General features: G+C 51.6%; 8 protein-coding genes across 8 annotated transcripts; 3 read left to right on the top strand and 5 right to left on the bottom strand.

Annotated features, from left to right (window-relative positions):
* Positions 1 to 3,906: 3,906 nt before the first annotated feature.
* B0T23DRAFT_401948 (CS-domain-containing protein) lies at positions 3,907 to 5,081 on the bottom strand (the record flags this gene model as incomplete). The annotated part of the gene is made up of 3 exons (XM_062838626.1): positions 3,907 to 4,225; positions 4,365 to 4,890; positions 4,970 to 5,081. 3 exons carry the CDS (start codon positions 5,079 to 5,081, stop codon positions 3,907 to 3,909), a joined length of 957 nt encoding a protein of 318 aa, XP_062694962.1.
* A 629-nt stretch (positions 5,082 to 5,710) lies between these two features.
* B0T23DRAFT_425888 (uncharacterized protein) lies at positions 5,711 to 6,097 on the top strand (the record flags this gene model as incomplete). The annotated part of the gene is made up of 2 exons (XM_062839943.1): positions 5,711 to 5,911; positions 5,972 to 6,097. 2 exons carry the CDS (start codon positions 5,711 to 5,713, stop codon positions 6,095 to 6,097), a joined length of 327 nt encoding a protein of 108 aa, XP_062694961.1.
* On the bottom strand, positions 6,037 to 7,214 carry B0T23DRAFT_62208 (Phosphoenolpyruvate/pyruvate domain-containing protein). Its single transcript, XM_062841554.1, has 4 exons — positions 6,972 to 7,214; positions 6,817 to 6,909; positions 6,734 to 6,759; positions 6,037 to 6,681 (listed from the first exon to the last, which is right to left on the bottom strand). The coding sequence occupies exons 1-4, from the start codon at positions 7,072 to 7,074 to the stop codon at positions 6,154 to 6,156; spliced, it is 750 nt and encodes a 249-aa protein (XP_062694960.1). The 5' UTR covers positions 7,075 to 7,214; the 3' UTR covers positions 6,037 to 6,153.
* B0T23DRAFT_62196 (uncharacterized protein) lies at positions 7,028 to 7,906 on the bottom strand. Its single transcript, XM_062841552.1, has one exon. The coding sequence runs from the start codon at positions 7,700 to 7,702 to the stop codon at positions 7,142 to 7,144; it is 561 nt and encodes a 186-aa protein (XP_062694959.1). The 5' UTR covers positions 7,703 to 7,906; the 3' UTR covers positions 7,028 to 7,141.
* On the bottom strand, positions 7,706 to 8,298 carry B0T23DRAFT_62206 (uncharacterized protein). The gene has a single exon (XM_062841553.1). The coding sequence runs from the start codon at positions 8,161 to 8,163 to the stop codon at positions 7,807 to 7,809; it is 357 nt and encodes a 118-aa protein (XP_062694958.1). The 5' UTR covers positions 8,164 to 8,298; the 3' UTR covers positions 7,706 to 7,806.
* Positions 8,299 to 9,092, top strand: B0T23DRAFT_437414 (uncharacterized protein; the record flags this gene model as incomplete). Its single annotated transcript, XM_062840623.1, has 2 exons — positions 8,299 to 8,794; positions 8,901 to 9,092. Exons 1-2 carry the CDS (start codon positions 8,528 to 8,530, stop codon positions 9,090 to 9,092), a joined length of 459 nt encoding a protein of 152 aa, XP_062694957.1. The 5' UTR covers positions 8,299 to 8,527.
* A 478-nt stretch (positions 9,093 to 9,570) lies between these two features.
* B0T23DRAFT_311946 (nucleoside hydrolase) lies at positions 9,571 to 11,096 on the bottom strand (the record flags this gene model as incomplete). The annotated part of the gene is made up of 4 exons (XM_062834661.1): positions 9,571 to 10,536; positions 10,604 to 10,638; positions 10,701 to 10,873; positions 10,954 to 11,096. The coding sequence occupies 4 exons, from the start codon at positions 11,094 to 11,096 to the stop codon at positions 9,571 to 9,573; spliced, it is 1,317 nt and encodes a 438-aa protein (XP_062694956.1).
* A 2,058-nt stretch (positions 11,097 to 13,154) lies between these two features.
* Positions 13,155 to 15,303, top strand: B0T23DRAFT_310066 (uncharacterized protein; the record flags this gene model as incomplete). Its single annotated transcript, XM_062834563.1, has 3 exons — positions 13,155 to 14,502; positions 14,794 to 14,830; positions 15,063 to 15,303. The coding sequence occupies 3 exons, from the start codon at positions 13,155 to 13,157 to the stop codon at positions 15,301 to 15,303; spliced, it is 1,626 nt and encodes a 541-aa protein (XP_062694955.1).
* Between the last annotated feature and the right edge of the window lie 271 nt (positions 15,304 to 15,574).

Raw genomic sequence — 15,574 nt, 5'->3', positions numbered from 1 at the left:
TTTCCAGTGATTTTCAAACAGATAGGTACTAGATGGGGACTACCCTTTTATATTTTCCTATGCTTGGAGGTCTTCAGGAGACGGATGGAGGTATAAAAAGAGGCATTTGTGGCGTATTACACCCTGGTCATTGTTGGTCTCTCCAAACGAAAACTCCAAGGAAGCCAATAAGAGCTCTATATCTCCCCTGTTCAACCCATGGCTGAAGAACCAAACTAACAAACATACCAGTATTATATTGTAAATGCCAAGCGGGAAAACTGAGACACGCCCTACTTCCGGCGAAACACGTGCTGACAGTGAAGGGTACCAAGAGATGCATGTCTTGAGTACATTTTTACTTCAGAGTATGGAAGGGTTTCACGTACCAAAGCCATTCAAGCTGCTCATCTGCAGTGTCCCAACGTTGGCAAAGTCAAGGGGCGCATGACCACTGTGTTGTTTCCGGTTCTGATGAATAGTGTATAGTCTGTTACTATATCTATTACAGATAGGTTGAAGTGTTATCACACTTGGGAGATCCGAAGTATCGTGAAACGGGAGGACAACTCAAACTGTTTATCAAGCAAAATTGATCGAATGTAGAACGAGTATCGTGAAAAACCAAGGAGGAAGGAAAGCGAAAAACTAGATACCTCTACGCACGAGTCTGGAACTGAAAATTGCGCCCGTTTTACCGTCCACGTGGCTTTGCTTTCAAGGCAGGGGCTTTGGTAGTATGCAAGCTGTACTTAGAAAAGAATATCTGAATGGCAAGAATACTTTGTTCTTGACAAACGTTCGTCTTACAAATTGGAAATCTACCTTGCACTATTACCCAATGCTGAGATGCACGGCAGAGTTGGCAAAGTAGTTACCTAGTAAATGGGCCAAGCAATGGAACGGAATATTATCTTGGAGTTTAGCTTGACACACAAGTGGAAAGGGGGACGGATTACCTACATCGTCTCTCCCCTCCCTCCTCCGTCCTCCGTGGTCCCGGTCGGTTTGCCTACCGCAGGGCAGCCACGCGTACAAGGAAGGTACTTACACATGTACACATGTACACAATGCAAGAGTTCGGAGGATATGTAAACGTCCGGCTTGGTACTTTCATTTCCTTTCCCCTGTCATCCAGGATATCATGTGAGATGAGTTAGCGCAGAAACTTTGATATGCTAGAATGTGAGATGGATGGACACTTTTCTTCTGGGCTTCCCTATCAAGGACAGCACCTTCGGTTTCGTCGGTTGGTGTCTGCAAAGGTAAGGTTTCACACAGCCACCATTGATAGGGAATGCCAGATTCCGGGGAAGACAAGGGCAACGTTGATCCTAAAAGATATTTTCGCCTCTTGGTGGAGTTGTTGGTTTCGGATGTGGTCTGGTGTTTTGGATCTCAAGTTCACAACGCCAAGCGGTGGAGGTCTTTGAATCTGGGGTGCATAAATACGTATTCTCCATAGTCAAGTCGATCTTTCTTATCAACCTGCACTACTAGTGCACACCTTTCCACTTTACACATAACTGGTGAGCCCCGTACGTATTTAGGTACTGTCTTCATTTCCATACCAGTGACCTCGGTCAGACACAGTTCATCTCATCTATCAACTCCTCTCCCACCGGGATGATATCAAGCGCCCGACTGTGAGTGAAGACGCAAGTCGGTGTTATCTGAGACTGGGAAAATAACACAAACTTCCAAGCAACATGTTGAACACCACAGACAATACAAGATCTTGGCCCTCTTCCAGTCTCAAATATAGGGGACACAGAGATCTTGGCCCACTATAGAAATATACAAAGTGCAACCCGCGCCGTGCCCGGCGCCGGCGCATGCCAGACATCCCAACTAAATCATCCTCGTGGTCAAGCCGAAACAAGTGATAGGCTCTTGAGACTAGTGTACGTCGTCATCATTTTCTGGCTAAAGAAGCGGGTACCGGCATCCCCCAATATCGGGCATACCAACCTGACAATTTTCAATACAGTTAGTAATTCATGATAAATGCAACGGAGTAGTTTAAGTCAACAACCAAGCACCTTCGTACACTTATTCACCCTGTTGGTCTAGATTTCCAGCTATACACGCATATTACCCATCAAGCTTTCTTTCTTGGGGGAGCCTGGGTATGTGATTTGCGAGACCACCTTTATACAGGCACATAAGCCGAGTACTGTACGTAGTAGACCCAAGACCGAGCCAAGAGAGTTTCCCCGACCAAGGAATATGGTATAAAAAGGTGTAATGTGGTGGTTGTTGATGGTTTTTTTTATACCCAGGTACAATACCAAAGTACACACAAACATACGTAGGGGGGTTTACGAACAAGCAAAAGAAAGGGAACAAGGGCTGGCTGGTTTGCTGCATTGTTGACTAAGCGGCAGCTGGTGATCAGGGGGTGGCTTTCCCGTTCCCGCTATCGTGGGAGGAGAGGGGGGGGGAAGGCGCAGTGGTGTATATCTATCTTACTGTGTACACTACGTAAGTACTGTGGTAGGGAATGTAGTGTAGAGTAGTATGTATGTTGTCGGTGGAGGAGACGGACAGACGGGTGAAGAAACACCCAGCATGTAAGCAAGAAGGAAGGAGATCTAGCGGGTAGACTCCGATTGATGACGGTGTCAAGATGGGGATAGGAGATCTTTGAGGCAGTGCATGCGAGATGCGAGACGATGGTTGCGTGGGTCAGTTTAGTGTAGTGTACTGCGTAGTAGCTTGTCGAGCTTGTTGAGCTTGCCTTCCCGTCAGTTGTCACGCTTGGCTCTCCTCCATGCATTCCATGGATCCAGAGATCCTATCCAGGAAGGGTGTGAGTGTGTAGTGTAACTACCGTGTAGTGTACATACGTACATCGTACGCCAATCATACACTAGATATGGTAAGTAGGCCAAGAGGCGGCTGAAGCTAGTATATCGAAAGAGTAATCATTCTCATCGTGATCTCTTTCTCGTCATTCTGCACCCTCTCAGACATTGTGAAAAGAGTCAAAGGTGAAAGGAGCTGAACTCCCAACGAAGGAGTCTGATCGGCTGGGATCATGATGACTTCTTGCTCTTCTTCTTTTCTTCCCTTTTTCAGATATGGCAATCTAAAATCACGGTCCCTGATCGATCTCACCGCCAACGAAATCCGAGCCCAACTATCAAATCCGAGACAGCCAAGGAGGGCCAAGGAAAGGCCGAGATAAAGCCAAGAGCCAGGTCGCGTACAGCACCCGATCAAAAAACTGATATGTTTCTCACGGAGAGTATTAGTCATTCCGTTTCAGAATGGGCTAGACTGAGGGCGTAAGGCTGGGTGGGCATGACGTGACTGGGGAATACCTATATACTATATTGCATAGAGAGATGTTTTCGACTTGTATGTAACCGATGTCGCTCATCCTACTACACGATATAATATCAGCCGAGTCTCTACTAAAGTCAAACTCAATTACCTGTGATCTTCTAGTGTAGACTTTGGTGTTTCTCCGATATCTTGCCATTGCTTGGTACAATTTGTCCCAGGTCCTTCCCGTCCTTGATCTTCGGAGGCGGCCTCTAGCCTACCTCCACTGCTCCGTAGCTGCCGAGAACCATTACCCATGTATGTCCTACCTTGATAATTGCTTTGAAACCGGGAGTGATCAAAATCAACGCTTTTATGAACCCCGTGCGTCTATGGCGTCGTTCTGGGCTTCCGAGTGAAATTGTGCTCTGCCGCTGGTTGTGCTTCTAGGCCGTCCTACACCGCAGTAATTATCGGGTCCAAAAGCTGACCTCTTCCGTGTCCCGTTCCTTGGCGGCGCTCTCGGCGAAAACAAACAACACACGGAACAGGACAGGTTCGAGGCACAATCAACTATGGAAACCTGACATACTTCCCTCGCTCTTTTTTCGCTTTTTTTTTTTCTAGCCCGGTACCTCCCTCATAACCTTTAAATTACTACACCCTTCCGGCTCGGCCGACCTGCAAAATCTCACCTGTTGGCCGGTCATCGCTCCGTAGCACCGGCCAAGAGCTGCCGTCTGCCTTCCACAACGTAACCTCCAGCTTGGTGCCGAGGATCTTGTAGCTTGACTTCTCAGGGACGATGGGCCCAAAGAGCGACACCTCCGTCTTGTACCTTTTTACGGGGCTGTCCGTCGTGGGCAGATCCAGAACAATGGAGTTGGGCTTGAACTCAACCTTGGCAGCGTCCTTATTGATCTTCTTGAGGAAGAAAGATGCGATGACTGACGAAGGGGTCTGGTAGAAGTCGGTCCTGAGAGCAAACACAGGTCAGTTGAGCTGCAGTGGAATGGCAGGATCAAGCAGATCAAAATGAAAAAGAATGTTTGCAGGACACAGCCATCCTTGGCCGACCTTGGCTGCGAAACATCATCACAACGGACGGAACTTACCTGACCGTCTCCAAGATGTCCTCGCCTCCTGATGCGGCCGCAGCCTCCTTCTTCCCGCTACCGACAAACAAATGCCGATCCTTGGTCTTGCAGCCCTCAATCTTCATGAACTGGTCAAACTCAAGGACGCGGCGCTTGCAGCAGCTGTACCCCTTGCTTCCCTCGTGGAAGATGGGAGCGCCGGGGTGGTGTACACACTTCTCGCCCTCGCGGCTGGCGCCCTTCTGGTAGGTCGCGCCGCAAGCCTTTCTCCTGCACACGCGGCCATCCGGAATCTCAATTCCTTCCTCGTCATCATCGGATTCTGGCGCCGGCGGCGGAGGAGTGGGAGCATGTTGCGCAACAGGCACGGGCGTACGGGTCGGTGGCGGAGGGGTGGCGGCCAGAGACTCGAGCAGTGCTGGATCGGCCTCGTTCTTCTCGATCTTGGGGGGAAGATCGGTGGTACTGTGCTTGCCTTCGGTACAAGGCTCAATGGTCATGAACTCTTCGAAGGTGAGCACGCGCGGCTTGCAGCACTTCCATCCTAAGCAGCCATGTGCGTTAGCCGGGGCTATCTCTACATCCCGCCGAACTTGGACAACATCAAATTGGACATTACTTGCCCTTCTGGCCTTCGTGGAAAACAGGGGGTCCAGGGTGGTAACGGCAGACCTCCTCGGGGTCGGTGTAGACCTTGCCGCAACCTTGATGGACGCACTTGTTGGCCTCGGACATGGTTATCCAATTATGCAGGTGTGAGAACCTTGAAAGACAGTCAATGCAGATTCGCTTGACGCGAGTGATGCGCTATCGAAAAGAATACCTAGAGAATGCAGACTGTATTCTGTTGACAGAAAGCTTGGTCGATGCTCATCCAACGTTAACAGGAGGAGGGGAGTGGTTTGTCTAGAAATAAATGGAGTACGAGATGGGCCTTGTGGAAGTTTCCGTTCAGAAGAGCGTAGAACATTCCGATCAAGCTTTCTACAGCATCAGCGGCTTCCTGTTCCATAACAGCCAGCGTGCCAATTCCCAAATACCAGTGCCGGCGCGCCGTCGGGCTAAGAAGTGGGGGCGGGGAAGCACCCCGGAGTCGTGAGCTCGGACCCGTACTGTCGTCACTTCGAGGTACCTCTTCAGTGGTCGCGTGCTGCGCGTACAGTGGGTGTGCCCCGACGGCAGGCAAGCCAGCCCTAGGCAGGTACATGCTTTCCTCTTGTTAGCAACTGAAGCGCTACACAGTATGTCCGACGTCAGCAACATCCGATCTACCTAGTTAAGCCAAGTACAACAACACCATACATCCTCGAGACAACTAAACGCATCTCGCTGTGGTTACCTTCACAAACTTTGATAGTAACAACATGCGTTTTACAAGTCGGCTACTTCAGTCCTTTCCGTCCCGGATCACCTTTTTCAGGCGTGAAGGCTGTGGTTTGTGTGTTCAGGCAAGATCCGTCTTGTCCGATGTCTGGGACCGCCGGCCTTTCGAGTACAAGGAAGTCGACATTGTCAAGCCAGAGTCTAAGGCCTGGAGAGATCTTTATGACTTTGATGTTCCAGTGGTGAGTTGACTCAGGTCGTCGAGCCTTAGGTGGAAGTTAACACCAGTGACACCTTGACAGATTCACATCAGCAAGGCTCAAGCCCCAGAAGAAGACCCCCAACTCTCCTCCAAGGCCGTCAAGTTGATGCACCGCTTCACGGTCGAGCAGGTTGAAGCTAAAATGAATCAAGTCGAAGAGTCATGAGAGAGGCTATCCTATTATTGGCACTCGTGTGCGTCGATGCCAGGGCCTCATTCTCGTTAATACGATGCCGGCTTGTCCTGCTTCCCTTGGCCCCGCGCAATGCTTAGGCTGTCCGCCATTGCAGCTCCCAACAAAGTGTAATCCGTTGCGACACTGATCATATGGAATCCCTTGTCGGCATACTGTTTGGCCTGCTCTCCGCCTGTGCAGAAGATGCCGCACTTTTTGCCTGCCGTTACGGCAGCCTTCAGGATCCTCTCAATAGCCTCATCTAGCTCCGGATCCATCTTTCCCTCGATAATCGGGTGGCCGATATTGTTACCCAAGTCAAAAGGACCGATAAAGATGACATCCACAAGCGGAGCAATCTCTTCAACCGAGTCCAAGGCTTCCTGTGTCTCGATCTGCACCATGGTCAAGAGACTCTCGTTCGCTTGCTGGAGGTATTCGGTGAAGGTTGGCATGGGGTTGAAGTTTTGCATGGCGATGGGCGATCCAAACCCTCTCTTGCCTTCTGGTGGGAACTTTGCCGCGGTGACCAAGTTTTTGACATCCTCAACGGTCCTGATGAGCGGTGCAAGGATCTGGAGCACGTCAGAAAAATGTCTCCAACACAAAATACTCTTATACACTCACTCCATGGGCACCACTATCCAACGCTCCTGTAAAGGGTACATCAGTAACCGTCCGAGTGGCAAGGCAATACGAATGGCACTCACGCTTGACCATCGATGGCTGAAGGTCTGGGATCCGGACAATAGGAGAAACGCCCAGGGCGGCAATGGCCGGAACTGCTTCGTGCATCGCAGCATCTGACCAATATCGTTCAGCTCAACAAACCCCATTATACACCACCGTATTCCGGGTTACCTACCGTCAATGTTTCCATGCTCGCAGTCAACCATTACCCAGTCAGCCCCCGATCGAGCGAGAATCCTCGAGATATTGGCCCCGGGTAGCATCTGCCAGACACCCATAGCAGGGCGGCTTTCCTGGGTGAAGATTTACTTCAACGAATTGGCCGCCAGCATCTTGGAAGTTGGGTTACCGGAAGACATTGTACGGAGTTGGTAAACCGAAGTGACGTGAACGGCTATGTTCAGTGAAGAGATATGATGCTTCAGGAGTTTTGAAGTACGAAGGGGAGGAAAGGCATGCCGAGTCAGTGGGGATACAGGTGGAAGCTCGGACTAAGTCAACCCGAACACTTTTAAAGCAAATCCGATGACACACAGTAAACACTAAGAAATCAAAGTTGATGCGCAGCTCCGAACCACTTTCCGGCCGCCACATACTCGAGGTCAACTGTAATAACCTGACGGCAGATGGCGAGGAAATGTACCGGCTGCGTTGGGTGAACAAGTTCAATTGCTGGCCAATTTGGTACACCTTCGGGAGATGTTCGTCCCCTGCCTTCGTCCAAGAGATACACAGTAGGGCGGGGCTCCTACTGCGGGGTTCGCGTCTGTATCTCCCTCCGCATTCGGTTCTACCTAGGCTGTTTTGACTGTAGATACCACAACCTCCGCCGGTATTCGGATTATTGACATATTCAAACTTCCGAGTCACGGGAACGGCAGGTTCAATGGGTTTGAACGGTCTCATGGAAGTCAATTAAGCCAAAGTGGACGTTGACATCTGCATCTTGGCCCTGCTATACGTATAAGCTTCCACCGAATTTCCATAGAGCTCTTTGAGACTGCCGCAAATCAGCGACGAGAAGCGCCAGGAAGAGAAAGCGCTACATTTCTGATGGTAGACCATACGATGATAATGGCAATCATCCAAGCAGCAACCGAAGATAGTTGAGGGCTGCATTGACACCCCAAAGCGGATAAAAGTAAACAAAGCAACCCTCCCGAATGAAAAGGGGCAAGCCGATGGGTGAGCGTCGCTTTTGCGGCAGGCAATTGAGTGGAGAATGGATCCGCTTCAGAAGCTCCAGCCTTCACTACAGTACGTTGTCTGCCGTGAGCCGTCGTCAGTGATCTGGGCTTGGCGATTCTACTGCGTATGTACGGAAGAACAAGAGAAGCTCCAGCTTCACGGCGACGTTCTTGTCCCATCCCCACGATTTCACCACATCCCTCCCCGCCAGCATTACGTACCCACTATTCTTGTTTGACGCGGCGCGCCGACCAGGTTGTATTCCTCGTTCGCGATCGATCAACGAGAAACGAAAACATCAATAACCACGAACCAATTGCCCCATTCGAAGCGACAAACGACCAAGGGACCCCATCCGGCCGGGCTTACCAAGATCACACGAAGCGAATAAGTTGCCCTTGAGTTGAACCGACGACTTTCTGTTTGCAATTCAAGTTAGACCGTGGGCTTTACGTGATACTTTGCTTATCATCGCGGTCTTGGGCCCGCGCATTGCCGGTACGAGAAAACACAAAGACTAATAGCATCCACTCATCCGTCACCATGTCGGCGGGCTTGGTAAATTCATACCTCAACAGTTGGTCTACCCTTCTACCTGAGCCCTTGTGCTTCTTCGATCCCTCTTCCTCTTTTCTTTATTGCTTGGTCGCAAGATCAATTGGTCATGGCATCCCAAAGTTCAAGGATATTCGCAAGACCAGAAAGCTAACAGATCCATCTTTCTTCACTTTAGAAAAGGTTTGCATAATCACAGTCGATGGCCGCACCCTAGTAGGCACACTGATCTCGGTAGACATGAGCACGAATGTGGTCAGTATATGCTCCCTCCCAATCCATACTTGGATATAGTTCCTCTGCCACCTGATAAATTAAACAAAGCATATTGCGAACGACAACTAACCCTCCAACAAAATAGTTCCTACAAAGAGCTGTTGAACGAGTCATTCGCTCCCCCGATGACGACGAGCCCTCGGCCGAGATCGAGCTGGGAACGCACATGATTCGCGGGGACACGGTCTGCCTGGTTGGGTTGGTTGATGAGTCGCTGGACGAGAGCATAGACTGGACCAAAGTCAAGGGGGCTACGATTGGGACGACAAAGCATTAGAATATACCACCGAACCATAAAACCGTTTCTGCGCTATACCTGAGCGCGTGAGGCATGGTGTCTCGCTCCCTCAAAAAACCAAGAAGAGGAGGCAGGAGAAGGAAATAAGGGAAAAAGACAAAAGTCGAACGGTGTGGCGGTCGCGGGCAGTTGACATAAAGGACAACACCGGTGAATAATGGGCGTGGCACAAGATTTGGTTGCATCATTGGCATTTGGTACGCGGAGCTACAGGTTTTCTTTTACTACATTGGTATGCCCAATCGACGATCTTTCTTCCCCTCTTACTTCCCCGTTAAGACTTATGCTGACCGAGGAAGAAAAATAAGACAAGGTTTCACGGGCAGGTCCAGCTCTCGTTTTGAGGAACCCAGCGAATATTGATTTCAGATACCCCAGATCTCAAAAACTCCGCGTGGAATAGATTCGCTTTCTATATACAAAAGAAGAAGAAAATCAACAAGTGCTGCCGGCAGATTTAACCAAAGAGTCTATCCATCAGGATGGCGGCAAACTTCTCGTCGCCGGGGGTCTTGACCATCCTGTTAATTCTGTTTCCCTTGTTCACGCTTAGCCAGCCCATGTCGTCTCCGGGGACATCGTCAAAGGTGGTCGCATCCAGAGGATCTGACGGATGCGTCTCCACCATGCTTGACTGCTCACCCGGCTTCGCCCTCTGTCGTCTGTCGACGACATGCATGCCCCTGGTCCATTGGCCGGAGGTCTCAATTCTGATATCTTCCGGCTTCGCCACGGGTTCCCATGCGGGGTCATCCTGGGTCAGCATGTACCAAATGCACGCCGGGTCATGGAGAGACAGACCGGGCTCACTGCCGTCGCCAAGCATGGCTTCGACTTTGTTGAAGATGCCTGTCATGAAGGTCTCGATCCACAGCGCAAGCGGGCTGCCGGACTTGGTGATGGGCTGGATGGTCTCGTAGAAGTACTTTTTCCTCAGCTCGAGCGGGGTGGTGATATCAAGAGGGAAAAGGGTCAGCTTAAGCTGCTTGGAAAGCTTGGCGGGGTAAGGGGGCAAAAAAGATTTGCCGTGGATGACGGGGGGCATGGTCGAGATCGGGTTGGGCGAGGTCAGGGCGTAGACGCGGGCGGCGGCAACGGTATCGGCGAAGCAGTTGAACTCGGCGACGGGGGTCACATTGCCCTCGACGTTTACAGCACCACCCATGACAACCAGCTCCTTGGCGCGCAGGAAGGTTTCGGGGTCCTCAGCAGCGGCCAGCGCCACGTTTGTCAGGGGACCAACGGCAACGACGGTGACGGTGTTCTCGGGCGATTCCTTCAGGATACGGAGAATCTCCTTGTGCGCTGGAGCCTTGCTTGGGGTGAAGTACTTGGAGTACGAAGGAGGCTCAACTTTTTCACCCTGGGGCTCTTCGTCGCTGAAAAGAGAGCGCCAGGTGTCGGCAGGGGAAAGATGAGGTTGCTGGGGCGATGGTCAGGTCAAACGTACCATGACAAGAAACGCAACGCAGTCCTCGGAGTTCACTTACCTTCTCGTGGACACCATGTAGACCGTCGGCACCATCTACAATTTGTTAACTGCTCTGTTCCTGAGGGAAAAGCGGTGGGGGTCTGAGTCTGTCTTACGGAAGTGGTCGGCCGCGAGGATCTCATCCTCCAGCGCGTGCTCCGGGCCAACGGCGACAATGGGTTTATGGGTGTTGAGGGCACCGAAGCCGCGAGTGCTCTTGCCTGTCTCCTCGCGCCACTTCATCTCTTTTTCCAGCACGTGGAACAGTGCCACGACGTTACGGAGACAGCTGCGGGACGGGAAGAAAGGAACTTGAGGTTAGACAAAAGCTGCCGCTACCCGGAATTTTTCATGACCATCCACACATACCTCTGAAGCGGAACATTGCCATAAGTGACGGAGATCATAGCAAGCTCAAGCTCCTCGGGTGAGGCACTGAGGGCGAGAAGAAGAGCCAGCACATCGTCGACACCGGGGTCGGTGTCGAGAATAACACGTTGCTTGGGAGCCATGGTGGGATTTTTTTCTTCTGCGAATTATGTGTCAGTCTTTGATATGTATTCGGCTGCTGGTAAATTATCTGTATGCGAGGACGGGTGGCGGAGTGATGCTAAGCGGTTCACCTCTGCGGGTTGTGGAAGTGTATATGTGTGTGACGCCTTGAAGCGGTTGTAGTTTTCACCAGAACGGAAGGTATTTGCTGGATAACAGGTAGGGTCATATACGTACTGCACACTGGAGATGGGAGTAGTAAAAGCGAAATTGGTCTTCAAAAGGAAAGACTTTTGAGAGTGAAGTTGAGGTCAGGATAAGCACTCACCAAGCTAAGAAAAGCGCTTCAGTTTTGAAGTCTGCCAATCTGACGCGGGGTCAACAAGCCCGCCGAGTCTTGGGGTCGTTAGCACCGGCTCTACACTAGAGGTAAGACTCGCTGTGATAGGAAGGTGGGACGGTCATCGCAAGTACCCCCCTAGTAGTGCAGAATGGCAACACGACACACACCTAAGACACCGTTGAATCTACGCTACTCTAGTGACCCAGTTATTCTTTTCCCTTCCATCCAGACTTTGCTCACGCCCGGGCCGTAGGTGTGTGTAAAGCCTCCATGTCCGACTCGGTAGCTGCGCCGAATCCCGTCTGTGCCGTCACCCGTGATTTGGACCGCCTGACGGCTTCCGCCGGCCGCTGCAAATGGGGTGGACGGACCTCGACCTCAGTTCTCAACCCCCGCTGCCGGCTGGTTCCAGAACAGTGAAGGCCCGAGCACAAACAGGGTCACTGCGGTGGGGCTTTTTATGTATTCACTAAATTGTATACATTCAGTCCGCGTGCTGGTGAAACGGATCTGTGAATTGAGTCGTGCTTGCGGGTAGGTATGATAGACAGATAAGATGCGACACTCAACGGCAATCGTTATATGTTTGGCGAAAGGTACATACGTATAGAGTCTGGCGACGCTCACGTCTCAGTCCTCGGCTCTCTATGCCGCGAAGGTAGACAACAATATAGTTCGACGTTGTAGCCATGATGAGACACACAAGAGGTAGTATGAAACGTTCAACTGCCCGACCATGCGCTGTTCCATTGCCGCGTTCAATATGCACGCCGTGGCCAACAGACACACAACTTGGAACGTGGAACGTGGAATGAGATTATAAAAGGCTTCCACTTTCCCGGAACACCGCATCCATTTTTTTTTTATTTTTTTATTTTTTTGCTCCAAGCGAAGCATCAAGGCCGACCTCGAAAACAAGTACCACCTGGACTTGCAAGGTAAAGTGACGAAACATAACCCATTTCACGCGGACCACGCCGGCACGTCCATCCTTTTGAGAAGAGCGAGTAGAAAAAAGTGGCGGTTAGTCTTTGATGCTTTAGAACTTAACGATAGCAAGGTCACGTGATCTCGCACCTCCAAGGTCCTCACCACCCATTCCGCGGGTAACAGGGGTATCAACACCCCTGCCTTGCAGCCCGCAGGACCTATCCCTGCCAACACCTATCTCCGCGCGACACGGTGGCGGGCCAATGAACAGCGCAAAAGGAGCCTTTAACATCTGAACACCTTTCACCTGTGGCATCCACCCACCACAGACAAGGTCCCTCGACCGACTTCGTTTCCAGACCCAGACGAGGCCATCTTTTTCTTCTCTTCCCCAACCCTTCCGTCCACCAGCACCAATTAATCCTCCACTTTCTACTATATCGATTCTCTCCGTCTACCCATTGGTGCGGAAAGGCAGATACACAGTTCAACTACCTACCTTACCTTGTAATCATCTTGGTTACCCCACGACGTGGCAGCGGATTTATAAAGTCCTTCCTCCTATCTCGACATCGCCAGCTAAGATCACCCTACCTTATCCCCGACACCAACGGACATTTGAAAGGGTCTCCGATCTAGCAGCATACCCAATTGCCCCCACAGAAGCTCCGTTATAAAGCGACGATCATTGCTTAAACGCCAGCGGTCCCTCCCAGTGACCTCGAAGCTTGCCATCTACGCGTCCGACCCAACGTTGCGCGCTTTCATTCCACGCACCACGACTTTCACATCCCCATCCTTAATCATGGGCATCTCATTCTCTACCCTGGCCGGATGGGTTGCCATCATCTGCGTTGCCGGCTTCTATACCTACAACTACAAAGAGCAGCAGAAGAAGCGTGAGCTTGCTCGCAAGCCCTCGCAGCGACACAAGTTGGAGGAGAAGCAGCAGGAGACACGCAAGGAACCCAAAGAGAAGATTAAGAAGCAACGAACAGAACCACCAAGCAAAATCGCCGAGGAGCCGGAGAAGGCACAGAAGCCCAAGCAAAAGGCTGCCAAGGCCAAGGCTGCCCCCGCTCCCAAAGCTGCTCCCAAGGCTGCTTCCAAGGCCACCCCTGTGCCCACCACCACTAAGCCCGCAAGTTACAGCTCGGATGAAGATGATGGTATCGACAACCGCGAGTTCGCCCGCCAGTTCGCCAGCATCAAGCAGGGCACCGTCCTCAACACGAAGAAGCAGGATGAGAAGCGTCAAAAGTCGGTGAAGCAGTCCCGTGCCCTCGAGCGTGAGGTCGAGGCCGAGCCTCAACAGGCTACCCCCAAGGGTGTGTCTGCCCCCTCTTCTACTACCGGCGTCGATGCCGATGACGACGAGTCCTCAGTCGCCTCCCCGGAGGTCAAGGCCCAGGACGCCGGGGACGTTAGCGACATGCTCGAACCCACGACCGCGGGCCCTTCGGTCCTCCGCCTCACCGATACCGACAAGGTAAAGCAGAAGAAGGCAAAGAAGGAGAAGCCTATGGAGAAGGTTGAAACCAAGAAGCAACGCCAGAACCGCAAGAAGGCCGAGGCCGAGAAGGCTGCTCGTGAGGAGGCTGAGAAGGCCAGACAGGTTCTGCTCGAGAAGCAGAGGAGGGAGGCCCGCATCGCCGAAGGCCGTGCTGCCAAGGATGGCTCTGCCTTCATGGCTGCCCAGGCTGCCAAGACATCTGCTTGGACTGGCAATGGCGCGAATGGCAGCTCCCACAGCGATAGCGGTGCCGAGAACAACGGGTTCGTCTCTGTTGAGCCCTTGGATACCTTTAGCAGCAGCACTCCCGCTGCCGCCCAGCCAGCCAAGGCCCCTGCTGCCGAGACCAAGAAGCCTCAGACTTGGATGTCATCTCTGCCCACTGAAGAGGAGCAGATGCAGCTTCTCCGTGACGAGGAGGCCTGGAACACTGTCCAGACCAAGAAGTCGAAGTCCAAGAAGAACAAGGCCTCCGCCACTGATAGTGCCAACGAGTCCGAGTCCGCGGCGGCCAAGCTTCAAGAGGCTTCTACCCCGGTTCCCACCAAGCCTCAGGCCATTAATGGCAACAAGTCGTCCAAGATCGTCTACCAGCAGTCTGCTTTTGCTGCCCTGAGCCCGAAGGAGGAGGAAGACGAGCGTGAGCTCGTCGAGACGGAGTGGGACGTTTAAACCAGATCTATCCTGCGTTCTGGGTATTGGACCAAGACCATTAGTACGAAAAGGGGAAATCGGATCGAGGGGGTAATAAGCTCTATCACTAATCAACATGTGCTGTTTGCGTCCTTGGTGTGGATATGCGAAGGAGGAGGAGGAGGAGGATGCTCCTGTTATGTGACCACGTCGCGGAGTCGATCTATCTGTTTTACCATTTGATCATGGGGTTTGCTACCATTTATACAAAGACAACGTTTGGCTTTTTTTTTCGAAGAGCCACATGGGCTGGGCGAGGAGTCTTATGTATGTATGTATATTAACGTCCTTTTAAACGTTCTCGTGCGCCGGCACTAGACCTTGACGACGCTCCGCTTCTCCGCATTTGCTTACCTCGCCCCTGTTGGTTCTTGATATAGTGGCTTGATAGCTGAAATCAATTTGGTGACAAACAGTTAGTAAACTTGGACACTAGTAACCTACATACCTACCTCTGCCTCCAAAATTCGACAGTAAGGATGCCATCTCTCCTATCTAACGATGAAGAATGTCTACTCACGGCGGTATGGTGCACGGGGACGTCTACCTCTTGGTGGTTTTTCTGCTGAGCTTCGGTCCTTTTCATCGCGAAGATACGGCCCATGCAGACCGAGCGACCAGCAATCTCTCGCTTATTCTCGGCGGCCACTTTAACCATGTGCTGGTTGGACCTTGCACGGATAAACGGCAATGGATTATGATATTTCGGATATCATGTATGAAACTGATGGCGGGGTATGGTAATTGAGGTTCGGCACGTTAGCCCTGAGGCATTATGCATCGACATTCAAATACCAACGAGCCAACAACCGAAACCGTCAACATTTCAGCACAGGAAAACGGTGGCATGGGGGTCTCCGGCCATTTATCCATCCGTTGCTGGGCTTCGCTCGGTATGCTAATTTCGTACATGCCATAGACTGGGATCAGCAATGACCGGAAACCTTCAATACCTTTTCCATACGACATGTGAAATTGTAAAACTTTGCAATTGGGCCAGTTGAGACAAAGGCGAACCG

This window comes from Neurospora hispaniola (genome assembly GCF_033458365.1).
Source record: "Neurospora hispaniola strain FGSC 10403 chromosome Unknown B0T23scaffold_2, whole genome shotgun sequence".
NCBI classification, from domain to species: Eukaryota; Fungi; Ascomycota; class Sordariomycetes; order Sordariales; family Sordariaceae; genus Neurospora; species Neurospora hispaniola.
The sequence above is the reverse complement of the archived record's forward strand: the minus strand, read 5'-3'. Positions and strand labels throughout refer to the sequence as shown.

Bases quoted from the DNA above. Each gene is read 5' to 3' on its own strand.
- B0T23DRAFT_62196 (XM_062841552.1), bottom strand. From the start codon at position 7,702: ATGAGACCGTTCAAACCCATTGAACCTGCCGTTCCCGTGACTCGGAAG.
- B0T23DRAFT_62208 (XM_062841554.1), bottom strand. From the start codon at position 7,074: ATGGGTGTCTGGCAGATGCTACCCGGGGCCAATATCTCGAGGATTCTC. The intron at 6,910-6,971 runs GTAGGTAACCCG...GATATTGGTCAG, and splicing joins CGAGCATGGAAACATTGACG to ATGCTGCGATGCACGAAGCA. The intron at 6,682-6,733 runs GTGAGTGTATAA...GACGTGCTCCAG, and splicing joins TGGATAGTGGTGCCCATGGA to ATCCTTGCACCGCTCATCAG.
- B0T23DRAFT_62206 (XM_062841553.1), bottom strand. From the start codon at position 8,163: ATGGGACAAGAACGTCGCCGTGAAGCTGGAGCTTCTCTTGTTCTTCCG.